The following is a 24,385-nucleotide window of genomic DNA, read 5'->3' as shown; positions in this document are numbered from 1 at the left end:
ATTTTTTATACAATATTTCTATTTATTTTCTGCTTCTAATGTAATTTCTTCCATTTCATGTAATATTCTAGATCATGTGCTGACACCTAGTGAGGAAATGATGAATCTTTCTCCCAGTTTGTGTCACGCTCAGCGATTGTCCTCTATCAGTGTGTGTCTCTAGCACAGTAATACACGGCAGTGTCCTCGTCCTTCACATTGGTCATTTTTAGATATACCATGTTTTTACTGTTATCTCTGGAGATTGTGAATCGTCCTTTAATAGAATCTTCATAGTAGGTGCTGCTCCCATCAGGTTTAATCTCACCCACCCACTGTAACCCTCTATCAGGCGTCTGTCTGACCCAGCCCATCCAGTAGCTACACGGGTTTTTTTTGCCTTCCTCTGGATCAACATGTTAGGGCATGTTAGGTTAGGCTATGGGTTGAACTAGATGGACTTATAGTCTTCCTTCGACCTTAATAACTATGTAACTATGTAACTATATTTATCTATCTATCCATCTATCTATTTATAATCTATCTATCTATCTATCTATCTATCTATCTATCTATCTATCTATCTATCTATCTATTATCCAGAAAAATGAAGGCAACACTCCAATAGAAAATATAAATATGGTTTGTTGGCCCATGTACGACGTTTCAGTCCAGGATGTGGACCTTTCTCAAGCCTGACATGTGGTACAGATTATGTTGTTTATGTCCTACAGTTCCAGTGCAAATTCTTATACTTAGGAGCAACAACCTGGTACTTTAAAACAAGAATTAATCATCATTGCTTCACAATTAGCTAGATTCTTCCAGTTTCAAAACATTTTACAGATTTTGGACATAAAATCTTCCGCGTCCTCTGCAGTGATGTTCAGGTCAGAGGGCGCGGTGATGCGATTAGTGCGCGCCGCCCTCTTCCTGAACGTCGGTACAGAGGATGGGAAGACACAGCAGTGGTCAGCGGTGGAACGGAAAAGGTGAGTATGTAATTTTTTTTATTTTTTTTAATCGCAGCAACAGCTTTTGGGCCAAATATCTGTATTGAGCATCTTATGTGGCCATGTGCAGCATTATATGGGTCAAATGTCTGTATGCGGCATCTTATCCGGCCATGTGCAGCATGATATGGGGGCAAATGTCTGTATGGGGCATCTTATGTGGCCATGTGCAGCATGATATGGGGGCAACTATCTGTATGGGGCATCTTATGTGGCCATGTGCAGCATTATATGGGGGCAAATGTCTGTATGGGGCATCTTATGGGGCCATGTGCAGCATTATATGGTGCAGTTATCTGTATGGAGCATCTTATGGGGCCATGTGCAGCATTATATGGGGCAGTTATCTGTATGGAGCATCTTATGGGGCCATGTGCAACATTATATGGGGGCAAATGTCTGTATGGGGCATCTTATGGGGCCACGTGCAGCATTATATCGGGCAGTTATCTGTATGGAGCATCTTATGGGGCCATGTGCAGCATTATATGGGGCAGTTATCTGTATGGAGCATCTTATGGGGCCATGTGCAGCATTATATGGGGGCAAATGTCTGTATGGGGCATCTTATGGGGCCACGTGCAGCATTATATGGGGCAGTTATCTGTATGGAGCATCTTATGGGGCCATGTGCAGCATTATATGGGGCAGTTATCTGTATGGACAATCTTATGGGGCCATAATCCACATTTGTGGAGCATTATACGGGGCAAATGTCTGTAAGGAGCATCTTATGGGGTCATGTGCAGCATTATATGGGGCAAATGTCTGTATGGAGCATCTTACGTGGCCATGCGCAGCATTATATGGGGCAATTATCTGTATGGAGCATCTTATGGGGCCATAATCCACATTTGTGGAGCATTATACGGGGCAAATGTCTGTATGGAGCATCTTATGGGGTCATAATCAACTTTTGTGCAGCACTATATGGGGCAAATTTTAATATGGAGCATCTTATGGAGCCCATCATAAACTGTATGGAGCATTATATGGGGCTCCTGATTCAATATAAATATTCAAAAACACTTAACCTACTGATGTCTCAATTAATTTTACTTTTATTGGTATCTATTTTTATTTTTGAAATTTACCAGTAGCTGCTGCATTTTCCACCCTAGGCTTATACTCGAGTGATTAAGTTTTCCCATTTTTTTGTGGCAAAATTAGGGGGGCCGGCTTATACTCGGGTCGGCTTATACTCGAATATATACGGTATGTCTCCACAGAGATATTGCATTTTGAAAACGCATAGTGAATCATCACTCACTCCGCCATGTAACATATTTCCTCCTATTTATACATTTAACAATGTGCTGTATATTGTTCATTTTACATTAATAAGTATTTCTATCGAAATTATATATTTTCTTGGTCAGGAACTTTTCCCTTTGGTTATATTTTTTGGTTGAATATATAATTGCCAGCCCTTTTTCAAAGGGACATAATTTGACTGTATTATACATGTCTTAGGTGAATTTAATAAAATATATGTACTTCCCTTATGAATATGTATTTGAAGATATTCTTGTTGAATGAATATAACAAAGAAGAAAAAGGCACAGTGCAATATGTAGTAGAGCTTGGGGTTAATTTTGCAGTTGTTCTATGGTAATATGGATAATACATATTTCATGACTTTGCCCTGCAGTAATATGTGACAGCAGGCTATATTCAATAGATGCAACGCATGTGCCTTAGACTACCACATGACGGCGCACATGCGCAGAGGAGAAAACTATGGTATATTCCATATGCTTTTGGTATGTGCATTGTGGTTTCCCGGACGCCGATAGCGGCATTGATGTCTTTGTGTTACTATGGATGGTGGGGTGAGTCCGAAAAATATAATAAATTATATACATATGAGATGATTGTGACCAATTAAGATGTATTGTATCTGCACTCACTGCATTTAAAGGGAACCTGTCACCACCAAAATCGTATATGAGGTAAGCCCACCGGCAACAGGGGCTTATCTACAGCATTCTGTAATGCTGTAGATAAGCCCCCGATGTATCCTGAAAGATGAGAAAAAGAGGTTATATTATACTCACCTGGGGGGCGGTCTTCATTTGATGACGTCCTCTTCTTGTCTTCACGCTCCGGCGCAGGCGTACTTTGTCTGCCCTGTTGAGGGCAGAGCAAAGTACTGCAGTGTGCAGGTGCTAGGCCTCTCTGACCTTTCCCGGCGCAAGAAGACAAGAAGAGGACGTCATCAAATGAAGATAGGAGGCGCTGGACCGCAATGCCTATCGGACCGGACCGGGGCGCCTATCGGACCGGACCGCCCCTTGGTGAGTATAATCTAACCTCTTTTTCTCCTCTTTCAGGTTACATCGGGGGCTTATCTACAGCATTAAAGAGTGCTGTAGATAAGCCCCTGATGCCTGTGGGCTTACCTCATATACGATTTTGGGGGTGACTGAGTCCCTTTAATATGGAATGTATATTTTTCAAGGCAGTAAACTATGCACTTTATGAATGCATGTGTTTAAAATGTATGAATTTCTATATTAATTGTTGTATAAATGAAACACTTTTTTATATACCATTTATAAAACACTGCACTGTTTCCTTTCCACACTTTATGCACACAGCAGGGCTCGTAAGAGATGGCGCACTACTTGATTTCTTGAGCGTAAATTTTGCTGGAATAAATTGTGGACGCCATGTGTCGTTTGCATTGCACCTGGTCACATAACAGCAGAACCCCCCACAAGTGACCCCATTTTGGAAACTATGCCCCTTAAGAAATGTATAGACTGGTGTGATGACTATGTTCATTTTACAGGTACTTCATAAAAATGTATATTATTGGGTCTTGGGTTATTATGCTTTTTTTCCAGCAAAATGTTACTTTGGAGCTTTTGGCGAAATTACACAATAGTATGCAAGGTCCATTTTCTCCTGAACATAAGTGGTTGGAAACTACTGTTGTGCACACATCAGGGCTCAGAAGGAAGCAGAATCATTTGACTTTTGTAGCGCATTTTTTGCTGGAACAAAATGAAGGCGCCATGTCGAATTTGGAGAGCCCATAAGGTACCAAAGCAGCAGAAACCCCACACAGCTGACTCTATTTTGGAAACTGTGCGCATCAAGGCATTTATCTATGGGTGTAGTGAGCACCCTAAACCAATAGGAGAGTTTTGGAATGTTATGGTGCCGTGAAAATAACAGATTATGTTTTTTTCCTACAAAATCCTGTTTAGTTCCAAAATTATAATTTTCACAAAGGTAACAGAAGAAAATAGAATGTAAAATTTGTTGTGCAATTTCTCTGGAGTATTCTAATGCCCCATATGTGGTTTGAATCTACTGTTTGGGTGCACGGCAGAGCATTGAAGGGAAGGAGCGCTATTTGAATTTTGGAATGCAGATTTGGCCGAAATTTATTCATGTGACATTTGAAAAGCCCCCGAGGTGCCTAAACAGCAAACACCACTCAAAATTGACCACATTTTAAAAAGTACATCCCTCAAGAAATTCATTGAAAGGTGTGATGAGAATCTTGAATTCACAAGTGCGTTACAGAATTTAATAATATTGGGCTGTGAAATATATTTTTTGCATGGAAATGTTGCTTTAGCTCCAAATGTTTCATTTTCACAAGGATGAATGAAGAAGATGGACTATAAAATTTCTAGTGCAATTTCTTCTTAGTACGCCAATTTTCCACATGTGGTCTGAAACAATTGTTTTAACACATGAAAGGACTCGTAAGAGAAGGAGTGCTTTTTTTTATTTTTGCAGCGTAACTTTGGAAAAGATTGCGGATGCCAGGTGACACTTGCAGAGCCCTCGAGATGCAAAAATAGCATAAACCCCCCACATGTGACCTCCAAATTGGAAACTACACCATTAAAGGAATTCATCTAGGGGTGTAATTAAAATCTCGTACTTAATGCTTCATAGAATTTTATATTGTTGAGTGGTAAAAATGAAATATTTTTTATCTTGAAAATTTTGTTTTAGCTCCAAATTTTGCATTATTAGAATTATAACAAGAAAAACTGCACAATTGACATGGGGTCCATTTTCTCCTGAGTAAGCTGATAACCAACATATTGTTGAAAATTACTGTTTGGGCACATGGCAGGACTCAGAAGGAAAGGAGCACTGTTTTACTTCTAGAACAATACAAATTGTCTCTTCAGAGAGGAAGAGGACTAGAACACTAGCACCACCTATTGGAAGATACCAATCCCAGGGATTCAAGCTGGAAACCAGGGATTCAAGCTGGAGGAGGCTAATTTGCATATTCCGGGAGCCTTCTGGGAAAAGCAAGGGGTCTCCCTAAGCTAGAAGATCGTTGGGTACAGCCGGGACCAGCTGCTTGGAAAGCATCACCAAACCAGGGATTCAAGCTAGAGGAGGCTAATTTGCATATTCCAGGAGCCTTCTGGGAAAAGCAAGGAGTCTCCCTAAGCTAGAAGATCGTTGGGTACAGCCGGGACCAGCTGCTTGGAAAGCATCACCAAACCAGGGATTCAAGCTAGAGGAGGCTAATTTGCATATTCCAGGAGCCTTCTGGGAAAAGCAAGGAGTCTCCCTAAGCTAGAAGATCGTTGGGTACAGCCGGGACCAGCTGCTTGGAAAGCATCACCAAACCGCGCACCTTACGGCGCGCAAATTTTTGCCTGTAGGACATTATTGCAAGAGAGCTTGGCTGAGTAGATTACACAAGAAGGAAAACACACAGCAAGTCAGCAGGATCTAGGAGCAACATGGCAGATGTGACAACCTACATGGTGAGCTGCAGCATGTGCTACATGTTCACAGATCGACCAGAAGAAGAATCAAATTTCACCTGTCAGAAGTGTAGACTAGTGACCCTTTTAGAAGAAAAGGTGCGGGGTCTGGAAGAAAGAATAGCAACTTTGAAACTCATCAAAGAGAATGAAGACTTTCTAGACAGAACAGAAGCATCTCTACTGGTCACAGAAGGTGAAAAAAGTTTCAGAGAACCTCCAAAAGCAGATGAGTGGAAGCATGTGACCAAAAGAAGCAAGAAGACCATGGAGAAATCACCAACCACACAACTGAAGAACCGATATCAAATCTTTGTAGAGGATGAAGATGGCACACCTAAGGATGAAGCAATACCAGCAAGCAAAAAAGAAAAGGGCACACAGCAACAAGTGACAGCAAAAAGTACAGCCAAGAAGCAACGAAGAGTGGTGGTGGTGGGAGACTCACTACTGAGAGGCACAGAAGCAGCCATCTGCAGACCGGACATAACTGCAAGAGAAGTATGCTGCCTTCCAGGTGCGATGATCAAGGATGTGACCGATAGGATACCAAAGCTCTTCAGCTCCAAGGACGTCCACCCATTTCTTCTGATACATGTTGGCACCAATGACACGGCAAGGAAGGACCTACCGACAATCTGCAAGGACTTTGAAGAGTTGGGGAAGAAAGTAAAGGAACTGGATGCACAGGTAGTTTTTTCTTCTATCCTTCCAGTAGACGGGCATGGCACCAGGAGATGGAACAGGATCCTTGATGCAAACAACTGGCTAAGACGATGGTGCAGACAACAAGGATTCGGATTCCTGGACCATGGTGTGAATTACTTGTACGATGGACTCCTCGCCAGAGACGGACTACACCTCAACAAACCTGGGAAACACACATTAGCCAGAAGACTCGCTACACTCATCAGGAGGGCGTTAAACTAGAAGAAGAGGGGACGGGAAGAAAAACATTAGACTTGAACAAAGAAGACCCAGGAAAACATACTCAGAAGGGAGGTAAGAACATTTCTAAAACAATCCACAGCGAGGAGATTGGAACAAAACAAAATCCTCTAAACTGCATGCTCGCAAACGCCAGAAGCCTGACAAACAAGATGGAAGAACTAGAAGCAGAAATATCTACAGGTAACTTTGACATAGTGGGAATAACCGAGACATGGTTAGATGAAAGCTATGACTGGGCAGTTAACTTACAGGGTTACAGTCTGTTTAGAAAGGATCGTAAAAATTGGAGAGGAGGAGGGGTTTGTCTCTATGTAAAATCTTGTCTAAAGTCCACTTTAAGGGAGGATATTAGCGAAGGAAATGAGGATGTCGAGTCCATATGGGTCGAAATTCATGGAGGGAAAAATGGTAACAAAATTCTCATTGGGGTCTGTTACAAACCCCCAAATATAACAGAAACCATGGAAAGTCTACTTCTAAAGCAGATAGATGAAGCTGCAACCCATAATGAGGTCCTGGTTATGGGGGACTTTAACTACCCGGATATTAACTGGGAAACAGAAACCTGTGAAACCCATAAAGGCAACAGGTTTCTGCTAATAACCAAGAAAAATTATCTTTCACAATTGGAGCAGAATCCAACCAGAGGAGGAGCACTTTTAGACCTAATACTATCTAATAGACCTGACAGAATAACAAATCTGCAGGTGGTTGGGCATCTAGGAAATAGCGACCACAATATTGTACAGTTTCACCTGTCTTTCACTAGGGGGACTTGTCAGGGAGTCACAAAAACACTGAACTTTAGGAAGGCAAAGTTTGACCAGCTTAGAGATGCCCTTAATCTGGTAGACTGGGACAATATCCTCAGAAATAAGAATACAGATAATAAATGGGAAATGTTTAAGAACATCCTAAATAGCCAGTGTAAGCGGTTTATACCTTGTGGGAATAAAAGGACTAGAAATAGGAAAACCCCAATGTGGCTAAACAAAGAAGTAAGACAGGCAATTAACAGTAAAAAGAAAGCATTTGCACTACTAAAGCAGGATGGCACCATTGAAGCTCTAAAAAACTATAGGGAGAAAAATACTTTATCTAAAAAACTAATTAAAGCTGCCAAAAAGGAAACAGAGAAGCACATTGCTAAGGAGAGTAAAACTAATCCCAAACTGTTCTTCAACTATATCAATAGTAAAAGAATAAAAACTGAAAATGTAGGCCCCTTAAAAAATAGTGAGGAAAGAATGGTTGTAGATGACGAGGAAAAAGCTAACATATTAAACACCTTCTTCTCCACGGTATTCACGGTGGAAAATGAAATGCTAGGTGAAATCCCAAGAAACAATGAAAACCCTATATTAAGGGTCACCAATCTTACCCAAGAAGAGGTGCGAAACCGGCTAAATAAGATTAAAATAGATAAATCTCCGGGTCCGGATGGCATACACCCACGAGTACTAAGAGAACTAAGTAATGTAATAGATAAACCATTATTTCTTATTTTTAGGGACTCTATAGCGACAGGGTCTGTTCCGCAGGACTGGCGCATAGCAAATGTGGTGCCAATATTCAAAAAGGGCTCTAAAAGTGAACCTGGAAATTATAGGCCAGTAAGTCTAACCTCTATTGTTGGTAAAATATTTGAAGGGTTTCTGAGGGATGTTATTCTGGATTATCTCAATGAGAATAACTGTTTAACTCCATATCAGCATGGGTTTATGAGAAATCGCTCCTGTCAAACCAATCTAATCAGTTTTTATGAAGAGGTAAGCTATGGGCTGGACCACGGTGAGTCATTGGACGTGGTATATCTCGATTTTTCCAAAGCGTTTGATACCGTGCCGCACAAGAGGTTGGTACACAAAATGAGAATGCTTGGTCTGGGGGAAAATGTGTGTAAATGGGTTAGTAACTGGCTAAAGTGATAGAAAGCAGAGGGTGATTATAAATGGTTTAGTCTCTAACTGGGTCGCTGTGACCAGTGGGGTACCGCAGGGGTCAGTATTGGGACCTGTTCTCTTCAACATATTCATTAATGATCTGGTAGAAGGTTTACACAGTAAAATATCGATATTTGCAGATGATACAAAACTATGTAAAGCAGTTAATACAAGAGAAGATAGTATTTTGCTACAGATGGATCTGGATAAGTTGGAAACTTGGGCTGAAAGGTGGCAGATGAGGTTTAACAATGATAAATGTAAGGTTATACACATGGGAAGAAGGAATCAATATCACCATTACACACTGAATGGGAAACCACTGGGTAAATCTGACAGGGAGAAGGACTTGGGGATCCTAGTTAATGATAAACTTACCTGGAGCAGCCAATGCCAGGCAGCAGCTGCCAAGGCAAACAGGATCATGGGGTGCATTAAAAGAGGTCTGGATACACATGATGAGAGCATTATACTGCCTCTGTACAAATCCCTAGTTAGACCGCACATGGAGTACTGTGTCCAGTTTTGGGCACCGGTGCTCAGGAAGGATATAATGGAACTAGAGAGAGTACAAAGGAGGGCAACAAAACTAATAAAGGGGATGGGAGAACTACAATACCCAGATAGATTAGCGAAATTAGGATTATTTAGTCTAGAAAAAAGACGACTGAGGGGCGATCTAATAACCATGTATAAGTATATAAGGGGACAATACAAATATCTCGCTGAGGATCTGTTTATACCAAGGAAGGTGACGGGCACAAGGGGGCATTCTTTGCGTCTGGAGGAGAGAAGGTTTTTCCACCAACATAGAAGAGGATTCTTTAATGTTAGGGCAGTGAGAATCTGGAATTGCTTGCCTGAGGAGGTGGTGATGGCGAACTCAGTCGAGGGGTTCAAGAGAGGCCTGGATGTCTTCCTGGAGCAGAACAATATTGTATCATACAATTATTAGGTTCTGTAGAAGGACGTAGATCTGGGGATTTATTATGATGGAATATAGGCTGAACTGGATGGACAAATGTCTTTTTTCGGCCTTACTAACTATGTTACTATGTTACTATGTTACAAGTAGTGTTGAGCATTCTGATACTGCAAGTATCGGGTATCGGCCGATACTTGCTGTATCGGAATACCGATACCGAGTTCCGATATTTTTGTGATATTGGAAATCGGTATAGGAGTGTGCGGTGCGTATGGTTCCAAGGATCTGGAGGAAAGGAAACTCTCCTTCAGGCCCTGTGATCCATATTAATGTAAAAAATAAAGAATAAAAATAAAAAATATGGCTATACTCACCCCTCCGAAGAACCTTGGCTGTCACCGCTGCGAGCGTCCGCCTCCGTTTCCTTAGAATGTAGTGAGTGAAGGGCCTTCGATGATGTCGCGGTCAGGTGAGCGGTGACAGCCAGGGTCCTTCGGAGGGGTGAGTATAGCCATATTTTTTATTTTTATTCTTTATTTTTTACATTAATATGGATCCCAGGGCCTGAAGAAGAGTTTCCTCTCCTTCAGACCCTGGGAACCATCGAGGATACATTCCGATATTTGTGTCCCATTGACTTGTATTGGTATCGGAACTCGGTATCGGCGAGATCCGATATTTTGCCGGTATCGGCCGATACCGTCCGATACCGATACTTGCAAATATCGGAAGGTATCGCTCAACACTACCTACAAGTCAATGTCGACCCTTTAGCGAGCTTTGTTATATGACTTAGGATAAAGGCCAAAACCAGAATCTCAATTCGCAGACTATGTGTTTTGGGGTACTGCCCCTCATCAGTGCAAAGTGTGAGTTCTGGTTTGGCTGATTGAGAGTCATCAGACCGGGATCCAAGAAGTAACGTTTCTCATTGCTGAGAGTCACATGTTAAGCATGCCAAGATGAGGAGACTTAAAGCTGCAATGCTCCTTCAGTGTTTTTTTCATGTGTTTTTTAAAACAAATTTTCAGCTGCTTTTTACAGTACCAGCTATGTCTACGAGATTTCAGAAATCTCATGCACACAGCTTGATTTTTTTATCCTCAGTATTTTGAGAAATGTCTTGGTTATTGCACAATGGAGCATGTCACTTTTTTCCGTTTTTTTCTGCGTTTTTCACCCATCGAAAGCAAAGGGACAAGTTCAAAAACACTGAAAAAACGCTGCAAAAGGCAGGTATCAGGTGTTGCTGTGTTTTTAGTGCCAAAGCCTGAGGAAGTTGATGCAAGGTTTTTTTTTTAATGTATTATCTCCTTAGTGACCGAGCCAATTTTGACCTTATTCACCATGCCAAATTTTTACAATTCTGACCACTGTCACCTTATGAGGTTATAACTCTAGAACGCTTTTACAGATCCCATTGATTTTGAGATTGTTTTTTCATGACATATTGTACTTCATGTTAGTGGTAAAGTTTCTTTGATATGATTTGCACTGATTTATGTAAATAAAAATAATTAACATGTCCAACATGTCTACTTTACATCAGCACAATTTTGTCAGCATGTTTTTTTTTGTTAGGACGTTATAAGGGTTAAAAGTTGACCAGCGATTTCTCATTTTTTTCAACAAAACCATTTTTTAAGGATCACCTCACATCTGAAGTGATTTCGGGAGGTCAATATAACAGAAAATACCCAAAAGTGACACCATTCTAAAAACTTCACCACTCATGGTGCTCAAAACCACATTCAAGAAGTTTATTAACCCTGATGTTCTGTTCGGGTCATAGTGACCCGAACAGACTTTTTGCGGCCCTGTAGATTTTTTTCTGTAAGTCTCTAAAACTTGAGACTCCTTGACTTTTCCTCATTTGGGGGGACCTACCTATGAGTATTTTTTTTTTTCATTTACTTGTTGCTACACGCAAAAAGTTACACTTGTTGTGTTCGGGTCATAGAGACCCAACATCGTTTTTTACAGCTGTGAGGCCATATTTTCAGTGAAGTAAAGGAGTTATAACCTCAGTTGGGTCTATTGATTGCATCTACTATTGTATATCAAGTGATTTATTTCCTAAATTATTTCTATGGGTTTGTACACGCACTCTACCGGGGGTATGCATTGAGATCTGCGCACCATAAAAATGGCTTTATATTGATTATTTTTGGTGCGCAGTCTATTCTAAAATGTAGAGTGCATCCGGAGAGATCACTAGGTGTGCACTACACGTGTATATTATGCGCAGAACGGACTGCTCAGAACGTGCTGTCTAAGACTTTTTTTTTGTAAAGTAAGTCTGTCTTCCTGGCTTATCTGCTTGTTTTCAGAAGGGTTCTAATCTTCTCTGCTCTTATCAGTACACATATGCTAGCCCAGACGTGTTACCTTTCAGTTTCTTTGGAGAGCAGCTGTCTACATACCTCTGTTCCAGGATATCTCTGTTCCAGGCAGTATCTTTGTTTTCTACAGGTATGTTGCTTGTTACGCTTTAACTAATCAATTCTATTGATAGATTGTATATTGTAAAGGAATACTTTTATTTTATTTTATTACATGTAATTAGTGTTATTACTGTGTGAGACACTGCTCTACACTTAGCATGATAGATTGCTGGATATTCAGCACTGGTATGCTTTGATGTAGTATAGAAGCTCTTATTGTTTTTGAAGCTGTTTTTTTTCTCAGACTTTATTATTATTGTTTACTTACAAAGGTTTTTTTTTTATTACAAAATATGTGTAGTTTTCTATTTTCGTTTTGCTCATTGATCTGTTTTTTTCAGAATAAAAACACAAAAAAAAGATTTCTGGTTCATTTTTCTTGTTTTTTTACTACCAAACATGTTCACAAACAGTCTAGTAAGCAAAAAGTATAAAAAAATGGAGTTAGAGTGTCTAAAATCAAGGTTTAATAGGCCGGGTCATAGTGACCCGGAACACTACAAGTGTATAGTAAATGCGAACAAAACAGCAGGGTTAACCCTTCAGGTGCCTCACTTTAGACACAAACTTTTTTATTTTCGCAAGGGTATCAGGAGAAAATGGACCACAACATTTGTTGTGAAATTTCTCCTGAGTACGTTGATACTTTGTATGTGGGGAAAAGCCACGGATTGGGTGCATGGCAGGGCTCAGAAGGAAGGGAGCACTGTTTGATGTTTTGAATGCAAAATTGGCTGGAATCAATGGCGGGTACCATGTCGCATTTGGAGACCCCCTAGGGTATGTAAACAGTGGAATCGCACAATTCTAGCTCCATCCCTAACACAGCCCTAACCCCAACACACTCCTAACCCTAATCCCAACCCTAACTACAAACCTAACCCTAACCACAACCATAACCTTAACCAAAACCCTAACCCCAACAAAACACTAACCTCAACACCACAACCATAACCCAACCCCAACCCTTACTCCAACATAACCCTAACTTCAACACAACTCTAACCCTAGCCCCAACCCCAACCCTAACCCTCGTCCCAACCCTAGCCCAAACCCTAATCCTAGCCCCAAGCCTAACTCTAGCTCTAACCCTAAACCTATCCCCAACCTTAACCATAATCCCAACTCTAATCCTAATCCCAACCTTAATCACAACTATAACCCTAACCACCACCCTAACCCCAACACCATCCCAACCTCAACACCACAACCGTAACCCCAACACAACCCTATCCCCAACACAATTCTAACCCTAGCCCCAACCCTAACCCTAGACCCAACCCTAACCCTAGCCCCATCCCTAACCCTAGCTCTAACCCCAACCCTTACCCTAACTGCAAAAAATGGAAAAATATTTTTTATTATTATTTTTACCTAAATAAGGGGGTGACAAAGGGGGGTTTAATTTATAATATTTTTTTTTATTTTGATCACTTTGATCAAGTCTATCACACTGATCAAAATGAACTAAGGAAAAATCTCCTATTGTTGCTGAGTACCGGTCGGCAGATCTTGGCGGAGCACTGCACATGCGCCCACCATTTTCTTCCAGGAAGAAGGCGTGGAGGGCCTGGGGATGGAGTAGGAGCTCCTAGGGATGGCGGTGGTACCTGGGGGGGCTAAGAGGACCACATTTCTCTCTCCTTTGGTATGCCTGATCATATCAGGGGAGAGAGGAATGAATGGGAAAGCTGTCTTTTTTTGTGATCACCGTTATTCGGTGAATAACAGAGATCATGAGACTGGGGACAGTAAAAACCAACCCAAGTCATGTTCTTCGGGGTCTCAGCTACAACCCATAGCCAAGACCCAGAGGCGTAGCTAGGGGTTCAGCTCAGGGGGGGGCGAGACATCTGAGTGGGCCCCTAACCCCTGATTACAACTATGGTGTGGCACTGTAATTGTGTGTATAAGAACCTCAGCCAATGATCCTCCTGTAACTAAAAAAAATCTCCACAAAGACCAACACTGATATTACCGTCATATTGTGACCATACACTGGTAGATACCAGTCCAACAGAACATAGATCACTGCACAGTTACAGATGGTGACTTACCACTGACGTTCTTTCTGATGGAGTCGTCACTTTTCCTGTCTTTTCCATCTGGCCCAGATAGACATGACAACTTCTTCCAGCAACGACTCGGCTGCAGAGAAAACAACAAAGACACATTTCACTTCTCATACTCCAGCCCCATCACCATCTATTCCCAACCTACACAAACTCCTCATCCTGCTGATACCCCAATACTGAACCGCTGCTGCCTTATGTGTCCCTATAACTGCCCCTAATACTATAATACTGAGCCGCTGCTGCCGTATGTGTCCCTATTACTGCCCCTGATACCCCAATACTTAGCCGCTGCTGCCGTATGTGTCCCTATTACTACACCTGATACCCCAATACTGAGCCGCTGCTGCCGTATGTGTCCCTATTACTGCACCTGATACCACAATACTGAGCCGCTGCTGCCGAATGTGTCCCTATTACTGCCTCTGATACCCCAATACTGAGCCGCTGCTGCCGTATGTGTCCCTATTACTGCACCTGATACCCCAATACTGAGCCGCTGCTGCCATATGTGTCCCTATTACTGCATCTGATACCCCAATACTGAGCCGCTGCTGCCGTATGTGTCCCTATTACTGCACCTGATACCTCAATACTGAGCCGCTGCTGCCGTATGTGTCACTATTACTGCCCCTGATAAACCCAATATTGAGCTGCTGCTGCCGTATGTGTCTCTATTACTGCCCCTGATAAACCCAATACTGAGCTGCTGCTGCCGTATGTGTCCCTATTACTGCTCCTGATACCCCAATACTGAGCCGCTGCTGCTGTATGTGTCCTTATTACTGCCCCTGATAAACCCAATACTGAGCCGCTGCTGCCGTATGTGTCCTTATTAATGCCCCTGATAAACCCAATACTGACCCGCTGACGGATGCAACGTGTGGCAATCCGTCGCTAATGAAAGTCTTTGGAGAAAAAACGCATCCTGCAGGCAACTTTGCAGGATGCGTTTTTTCTTCAAAACGACGCATTGTGACGTGCGTCGAACGACGCTAGTGTGAAAGTAGCCTAAATGAAAGGTATATATACTGACAAGACTGGTCAGTTATGTGCACTGATAGACGTGACCCCGGCTGCGGGACCCAACAGATGAGGATATATGTTTCTTTCCTATATATAAAAAGGAGACGTGTGTGTGTGTGTGCGTGCGTATATATATATATATATATATATATATATATATATATATGAAAGAGACCTATCAGTGCACATTACTGGCCAGTCTTGTCTATCTGAGGAACCATTAGATTTATATCAGCTGCTCTGAAGTTTTTTACAGATGGGTGATGCTTGGGCGATTTGCACTCAAAGTGACCATAAATCTCCAGTGTCTCAGAGAGTGCAGATACAGTATGTGGCTGGGTCTTATCTGGAGCAGCGTCCTGTCACCTCCTCCCTGCACAGTGCAGACACCACCGGCTGTACAGGCAGAAGTGTGAGCTGTTACTTACAGCAATGTGTCCCCTGTCCTGCTCCTCTCTGGAGCGAAGACCCAGCGCCATGGTCCTGACTGTTCTGCAGCAGACACGTTCACTGAGCGTGCAATGTGGGCATGTCTGCTGGACACAGGTACAGTGTCAGCACTGGGGGGAGGGGGCATAGCGTCACTGCCTTTCTCCAGCCCCTGCCCGAGGTAGAGCTAATTAAGTGTAGTGTAGCTCCGGGTGGGCCCCTGTGAGCTGTGGGCCCGGAGCGGTCGCACCCTCTGCCCCCCTGGTAGCTACGCTACTGCCAAGACCCCAGAGATTTTCCAACACTGGGGCGTGCTATTTCCTTATTTCTCAGCGCCATTAAAGAGCAATGCTGAGGAATAAGGCTCCTTAACTGCCGCCGTTAAAAGGCGTATTGGCAGTTGTTAAAGGGTGAAACTTTATTAGCATGCACAAGAGACAAATGTACTCTGACAAAAATGCAGGACAAAACGCACCAAAAATGCACCAAAAGCTAAGAAAAACCTGTTAATTTTAATAAAGTATCTAACTGCCAAGAGAGCAGGTTTCGCCCATGGAAAAAATACAGCAAAAATGTAACGTGTGAACATAGTCTAACACACTGAAATAAGTTTTTTTGCATTGCCATATTTTGAGAGCTTTTACCGTATTTTTCTATTCTACTGATTAGAGTCATGTGAGGGTATTTTTGGTGGGATTAGTTGAAGCTTTTATTGGTACTATTTTCTGGAACAAAATTTTTTTTGATCGCTTTGTACTCCGATATTTGGGAGAAAGTGAAAATGAATAAAAAAACGGTAATTTAGGAACTGTTTTATTTTTCTTTTAGCCATTCACTGTGTTGTAAAACTATATAAAAAATGTTCTTTGAGTTAATTCGACTACAGTCACCAGATTTATATGGTGTTTTTTTAGTTTTGCTGCTTTTAAAACAATTTTGTAGAAAAAAAAATGTTTTGCATCCTCATATTGTGAGAGCTGTAGCATTTTTATTTTCCGGCTAACAGAGCAGAGCGGTGGCTTGTGTGAGGGAGAAGATGACATTTTCAGAGATACCATTTTCATTTACATACAACTTTTTTTAATCTCATTTCATTCCACTATTTTGTGTTAGGATGAAAAACACACTTTTTAACTTTTTTTTATAGTGTTCAATGTAGGGGATAATTAATGGTGTGAGATGTTGTGTAGATCAGGGCCTTCCAGACACAGCGATACCTAACGTGTGCTTTTTTGGTTTATGTTTGTTCTTTACATAAAACATGCATATTTATTGGCGTAATATTTTACACAAATTCTTTCCACTCTTTTTTTTACGTATACAGACATTTTGTATTGGACTTACACATTTATTTATCTGATTACCGGTGTAATGCATTTCAATACACATGCATTGCAACTCATTAGACCTGTCAGATTTCACTGAACACCTTGTAGACCCTGCGTAAGAGGCCACCGCACCTGTCAGGGGGTATTAGAGTACAACCACTACCATAAGCTCCTTGTGTCATGGGGATGGCGATGGGATTAGAGAGGAAGAGCCCGATCTCTCTCATTCTTAATGCGGCACTCTCTACTGATCGCAGCATTTATAGGGTTAAACAGCCAGGGGCATTGCTGGCACCAGCCCTGACTATTGCAGCAGAAGCTCGGTTATCAGTTAAATCAAGGTCCCCATTATGATTGTGAATTCACATACTCATATAATTTAGATAACGTACCAGTAAGCCATTTATGGCAATGTACTGCAAAATGGAACATACTGGTACATCCAATGGCGGGAGGAGGTTCAAAGAAAGACTCTCTGATATATGGCACCCCAAAGACATGCAAAGTGAAGTTCTGTTTGTCATAAGTGTCTAAAAAGGAACATTTAATATTTATGTTTAGCTATGGGGGCTTCTAGAGTCAGCTCTACTGGTGGGCTCTAGGCAGCTCCGTCTCATAATCATGTGGTTCCATTCATTAGAAAACCACAGTGCACGGTGCAGAAACAGAAGGCCAGACTTAGAGAACAAGAGGATCGGCAGCCCGAAATCTGACATGTCGGATCCATATCATCCTGACAATCTTCTCTTCGGAGTCCCAAACTCATTAGACACCTGCAGAACTTTTGGCCATCGTCTACTTCAGCGGACGTTAATCTAATGTGTATGGAGAACTTTATTCATGGCTTACGTCTGTTTTTTTTACACATAAAGCATTGTGCTCCTATTTTTTATACAATATTTCTATTTATTTTCTGCTTCTAATGTTATTTCTTCCCTTCCCTGTAATATTCTGTAATGTGTGCTGCCACCTAGTGGAGAAATGATGAATCTTTCTCCCAGTTTGTGTCACGCCCAGCGATTGTCCTCTATCAGTGTGTGTCTCTAGCACAGTAATACACGGCAGTGTCCTCGTCCTTCACATTGGTCATTTTTAGATATACCATGTTTTTACTATTATCTCTGGAGAATGTGAATCGTCCCTTAATAGAATCTTCATAGTTGGTGCTGCTCCCATCACCGGTGATATAACCCATCCACTGTAACCCTCTATCAGGCGTCTGTCTGACCCAGCCCATCCAGTAGCTACTAAAGGTGAATCCAAATCCTTCACATGAGAGAGTGTGGGAATTCCCGGGCTTTATCACCACGGGGTCTGATGACTGGACAAGTCGTTCCTGAGAGCGGACACCTGAAGAATACACAGAATAAGGTTACATCCACATCTCATCATACTGGCAGTAATATCCTTATACTAATGTTCTAGTAATGTCTCCAGTAATGGTCACCTGACACGCCGGCCAGTGCTATAAAGAGGAGCAGGAAAGTCTCCATCACTGCTGGGGTTACTTCTAGGAGGTGATGTGTGGTCCATCAGCGCTGTCTTTATTATGTAGGAGATGTCCCAGGAGGAAGTGACGTCGCCTCATTATCATATTGTCAGACATATATATACATGTGTGACTCTATCAGATACAGTGTGTGTGGTGCTGGAGACTAGTACATATATTATCTCTTTATTTGATTATATCATTCATTTCCACATTAATAAATATTTAGCCATCTGTTAAATGTCAAAATCAGAAACAAAGATTTAATCATTTTTATAAAGACTTAACCCCCAAGGGTGGTTTGCACGTTATGGACCGGGCCAATTTTCACAATTCTGACAAGTGTCTCTTTAAGAGGTAATAACTCTGGAATGCTTGCATGGATCCTGGTGATTCTGACATTGTTTTTTCGTGACATATTGTACTTCATGTTAGTGGTAACATTTCCTCAATATTACTTGCATTTATTTGTGAATAGTGTTGAGCATTCCGATACCGCAAGTATCGGGTATCGGCCGATATTTGCGGTATCTGAATTCCGATACCGAGTTCCGATATTCTTGTGATATCGGGAATCGGTATCGGGATTTAGATTAATGTGTAAAATAAAGAATAAAAATAAAAAATATTGATATACTTACCCTCGGACGTGCCCTAGTTGTCACCGCTGCAATTTCCATGTTTTCCTTCCTATGAATGAGCTTGTTAAGTACCTTCGATGATGTTGCGGCATGTGATTGGTCACGTGAGTGGTCACATGACCGCTCAGCGACCAATCACAAGCCGCGACGTCATCGAAGGTCATTAAAGCGCTCATTCTTAGGAAGAAAAGCATGGCGATTGCAGCGGTGACAACCAGGGCCCTTCCGAGGGTAAGTATATCAATATTTTTTATTTTTATTCTTTATTTTACACATTAATATGGATCCCAGGGCCTGAAGGAGAGTTTTCTCTCCTTCAGACCCTGGGAACCATTACGGAGACCTTCCGATATTTGTGTCCAATTGACTTGTATTGGTATCGGATATCGGTATCGGCGATATCCGATATTTTTCGGATATCGGCCGATAACATCCGATACCAATACTTTCAAATATCGGATGGTATCGCTCAACACTATTTGTGAAGAAAAAAACAGAAATTTGGCTAAAATTTTGAAAATTTCATAACTTTCCAACTTTGAATTTTCATGCCCTTAAATCACAGACATATTTCACACAAAATGCTTAATAAGTAACATTTCCCACATATCTACTTTATATCACCACAATTTTGGAACCAACATATTTTTTTGTCAGGGAGTTATAAGGGTTAAAATTTGACCAGTAATTTCTCATTTTTACAACACCATTTTGTTTAGGGACCACGTCACATTTGAAGTCATTTTGAGGGGTCTATATGATAGAAAATATCCAAAAGTGACACCATTTGAAAAACTGCACCCCTCAAGGTGCTCAAAACCACATTCAAGAAGTTTATTAATCCTTCAGTTGCTTCACAGGAACTTTTGGAATGTTTAAAAAAAATGAACATTTAACTTTTTTTCACAAAAAATTTATTTCAGATCCAATTTGTTTTATTTTACCAAGGGTAACAGGAGAAATTGGACTGCAAACGTTGTTGTACAATTTGTCCTGAGTATGGAGATACCCCATATGTGGGGGAACCACTGTTTGGGTGCATGGCAGAGCTCGGAAGGGAAGGAGCGCTGTCTGACTTTTCAATTCAAAATTGGCTGGGATTGAGATCGGATGCCATGCCGCGTTTGGAGAGCCCCTGATGTGCATAAACAGTGGAAACCCCCCCAAAGGGACCCCATATTTGACAGTAGACCCCCCAAGGAACTTATCAAGATGTGCTGTGAGACCTTTGAACCCCCAAGTGTTTCACTACAGTTTATAACGCAGAGCCATGAAAACAAAAACAAAAAATGTTTCCACAAAAATGATTTTTAGCCCCCAGTTTTGTATTTTCTCAAGGGTATCAAGTGAAATTTGACCCCAAAAGGTGTTGTACAATTTGTCATGAGTTCTCTGATACCCCATATTTTGGGGGGAATTACCGTTTAGGCGCATGGCAGAGCTCGGAAGGGAAGGAGCGCTGTTTGGAATGCAGTCTTCGATGGAATGGTATGCGGGTGTCACGTTGCATTTGCAGAGCCCCTGATGAACCTATACAGTAGAAATCCCTCATATCTGACCCCATATTAGAAACTAGACCCCTCAAGGAACTTATCTAGATGTGTTGTGAGAACTTTGAAACCCCAAGTGTTTCACTACAGTTTATAACGCAGAACCGTGAAAATAAAAAATCATTTTTTCCCGCAAAAATTATTTTTTAGCAACCCAAAATGTTTATTTTTCCAAGGATAACAGGAGAAATTGGACTGCAACATTTGTTGTCCAATTTGTCATGAGTACTGTTATGATTAGGTAATTCAGAACCACAATGGACCTTGAAGTTCAGAGCACACAAAGTGACCTGACAATAACCAAAAGACATAGGACGAGCTCTGAGACGTGGGAACTCTGCTGACCGCAATCCCTAATCCTATCCAACCACACTAGAGGCAGCCGTGGATTGCGCCTAACGCTCCCTATGCAACTCGGCACAGCCTGAGAAACTAGCTAGGCCTAAGATAGAAAAATAAGCCTACCTTGCCTCAGAGAAATACCCCAAAGGAAAAGGCAGCCCCCCACATATAATGACTGTGAGTAGAGATGAAAATACAAACGCAGAGATGAAATAGATTTAGCAAAGTGAGGCCCAACTTACTGAACAGACCGAAGATAAGAAAGATAACTTTGCGGTCAACACAAAACCCTACAAACAACCACACAGAGGGGCAAAAAGACCCTCCGCACCGACTAACGGTACGGAGGTGCTCCCTCTGCGTCCCAGAGCTTCCAGCAAGCCAGAAAAACCAATAAAGCAAGCTGGACAGAAAAAATAGCAAACAAAAATAACACAAGCAAAACTTAGCTTATGCAGAGCAGACAGGCCACAGGAACGATCCAGGAGGAAGCAAGACCAATACTAGAACATTGACTGGAGGCCAGGAGCAAAGCACTAGATGGAGTTAAATAGAGCAGCACCTAACGAATTCACCACATTACCTGAGGAAGGAAACTCAGAAGCCGCAGTACCACTTGTGACCACAGGAGGGAGCTCTGCCACAGAATTCACAACAGTACCTCCCCCTTGAGGAGGGGTCACCGAACCCTCACCAGAGCCCCCAGGCCGACCAGGATGAGCCATATGAAAGGCACGAACAAGATCGGCAGCATGGACATCAGAGGCAAAGACCCAGGAATTATCTTCCTGACCATAACCCTTCCACTTAACCAGATACTGGGGTTTCCGTCTTGAAACACGAGAATCCAAAATCTTCTCCACAATATACTCCAACTCCCCCTCCACCAAAACCGGGGCAGGAGGATCAACAGATGGAACCATAGGTGCCACGTATCTCCGCAACAATGACCTATGGAATACGTTATGGATGGAAAAAGAATCTGGAAGGGTCAAACGAAAAGACACAGGATTAAGAACCTCAGAAATCCTATACGGACCTATTAAACGAGGCTTAAACTTAGGAGAGGAAACCTTCATAGGAATATGACGAGATGACAACCAAACCAAATCCCCAACACGGAGTCGGGGACCCACACAGCGTCTGCGATTAGCGAAACATTGAGCCTTCTCCTGGGAGAAGGTCAAATTGTCCACTACATGAGTCCAAATCTGTTGTAACCTGTCCACCACCGTATCCACACCAGGACAGTCCGAAGACTCAACCTGCCGTGAAGAGAAACGAGGATGGAACCCAGAGTTGCAGAAAAACGGTGAAACCAAGGTAGCCGAGCTGGCCCGATTATTAAGGGCGAACTCAGCCAAAGGCAAGAAGGACACCCAATCATCCTGATCAGCAGAAACAAAGCATCTCAGATATGTTTCCAAGGTCTAATTGGTTCATTCGGTCTGGCCATTAGTCTGAGGATGGAAAGCCGAGGAAAAAGACAAATCAATGCCCATCCTAGCACAAAAAGCTCGCCAAAACCTCGAAACAAACTGGGAACCTCTGTCAGAAACGATGTTCTCTGGAATGCCATGTAAACGAACCACATGCTGGAAGAACAATGGCACCAAATCAAAGGAGGAAGGTAATTTAGACAAGGGTACCAAATGGATCATCTTAGAGAAGCGATCACAAACCACCCAAATGACCGACATTTTTTGAGAGACGGGGAGATCCGAAATAAAATCCATAGAGATATGTGTCCAAGGCCTCTTCGGGACCGGCAAGGGCAAAAGCAACCCACTGGCACGAGAACAGCAGGGCTTAGCCCGAGCACAAATCCCACAGGACTGCACAAAAGAACGCACATCCCGCGACAGAGACGGCCACCAAATGGATCTAGCCACTAAATCTCTGGTACCAAAGATTCCAGGATGACCAGCCAACACCGAACAATGAACCTCAGAGATAACTTTATTCGTCCACCTATCAGGGACAAACAGTTTCTCCGCTGGGCAACGATCAGGTTTATTAGCCTGAAATTTTTGCAGCACCCGCCGCAAATCAGGGGAGATGGCAGACAAAATTACTCCCTCTTTGAGAATACCCGCCGGCTCAGACAAACCCGGAGAGTCGGGCACAAAACTCCTAGACAGGGCATCAGCCTTCACATTTTTAGAGCCCGGAAGGTACGAAACCACAAAGTCAAAACGGGAGAAAAACAGCGACCAATGAGCCTGTCTAGGATTCAACCGTTTGGCAGACTCAAGATAAGTCAAGTTCTTGTGATCAGTCAAGACCACCACGCGATGCTTAGCTCCTTCAAGCCAATGACGCCACTCCTCGAATGCCCACTTCATGGCCAGCAACTCTCGATTGCCAACATCATATTTTCGCTCAGCAGGCGAAAACTTCCTGGAAAAGAAGGCGCATGGTTTCATCACCGAGCAATCAGAACTTCTCTGCGACAAAACAGCCCCCGCTCCAATTTCAGAAGCATCAACCTTGACCTGAAACAGAAGCGAAACATCTGGTTGGCACAACACAGGGGCAGAAGAAAAACGACGCTTGAACTCTTGAAAAGCTTCCACAGCAGCAGAAGACCAATTGACCACATCAGCACCCTTCTTGGTCAAATCGGTCAATGGTTTAGCAATACTAGAAAAATTACAGATGAAGCGACGATAAAAATTAGCAAAGCCCAGGAACTTTTGCAGACTCTTCAGAGATGTCGGCTGAGTCTAATCATAGATGGCCTGGACCTTAACAGGGTCCATCTCGATAGTAGAAGGGGAAAAAATGAACCCCAAAAATGAAACCTTCTGAACACCAAAGAGACACTTTGATCCCTTCACAAACAAAGAATTAGCACGCAGGACCTGGAACACCATTCTGACCTGCTTCACATGAGACTCCCAATCATCCGAGAAGACCAAAATATCATCCAAGTATACAATCAGGAATTTATCCAGGTACTCACGGAAGATGTCATGCATAAAGGACTGAAACACCGATGGAGCATTGGCAAGTCCGAAAGGCATAACTAGGTACTCAAAATGGCCCTCGGGCGTATTAAATGCAGTTTTCCATTCATCGCCCCGCTTAATACGCACAAGATTATACGCACCACGAAGATCTATCTTGGTGAACCAACTAGCCCCCTTGATCCGAGCAAACAAATCAGATAGCAGCGGCAAGGGGTACTGAAATTTGACCGTGATTTTATTTAGAAGGCGGTAATCTATACAAGGTCTCAGCGAACCATCCTTCTTGGCCACAAAAAAGAACCCCGCTCCCAATGGCGACGATGACGGGCGAATATGACCTTTCTCCAAGGACTCCTTCACGTAACTCCGCATAGCGGCGTGCTCAGGTACAGATAAATTAAACAGTCGACCTTTAGGAAACTTACTACCAGGAATCAAATCGATAGCACAATCACAATCCCTATGCGGAGATAGGGCATTGGACTTGGGCTCATCAAATACATCCCGGTAATCAGACAAGAACTCTG

The 24,385-nt window shown here is 42.4% G+C and overlaps 1 gene segment (V, D, J or C); it reads right to left on the bottom strand.

Annotated features, from left to right (window-relative positions):
- Nucleotides 1-17,894: 17,894 nt before the first annotated feature.
- LOC138668560 (Ig heavy chain V region 6.96-like) lies at nt 17,895-18,357 on the bottom strand. The segment is given in 2 exon segments: nt 17,895-18,214; nt 18,312-18,357. Coding segments are annotated over 2 exon segments (366 nt in total).
- Between the last annotated feature and the right edge of the window lie 6,028 nt (nt 18,358-24,385).

Source organism: Ranitomeya imitator, chromosome 1 (genome assembly GCF_032444005.1).
Source record: "Ranitomeya imitator isolate aRanImi1 chromosome 1, aRanImi1.pri, whole genome shotgun sequence".
NCBI classification, from domain to species: Eukaryota; Metazoa; Chordata; class Amphibia; order Anura; family Dendrobatidae; genus Ranitomeya; species Ranitomeya imitator.
The sequence above is the reverse complement of the archived record's forward strand: the minus strand, read 5'-3'. Positions and strand labels throughout refer to the sequence as shown.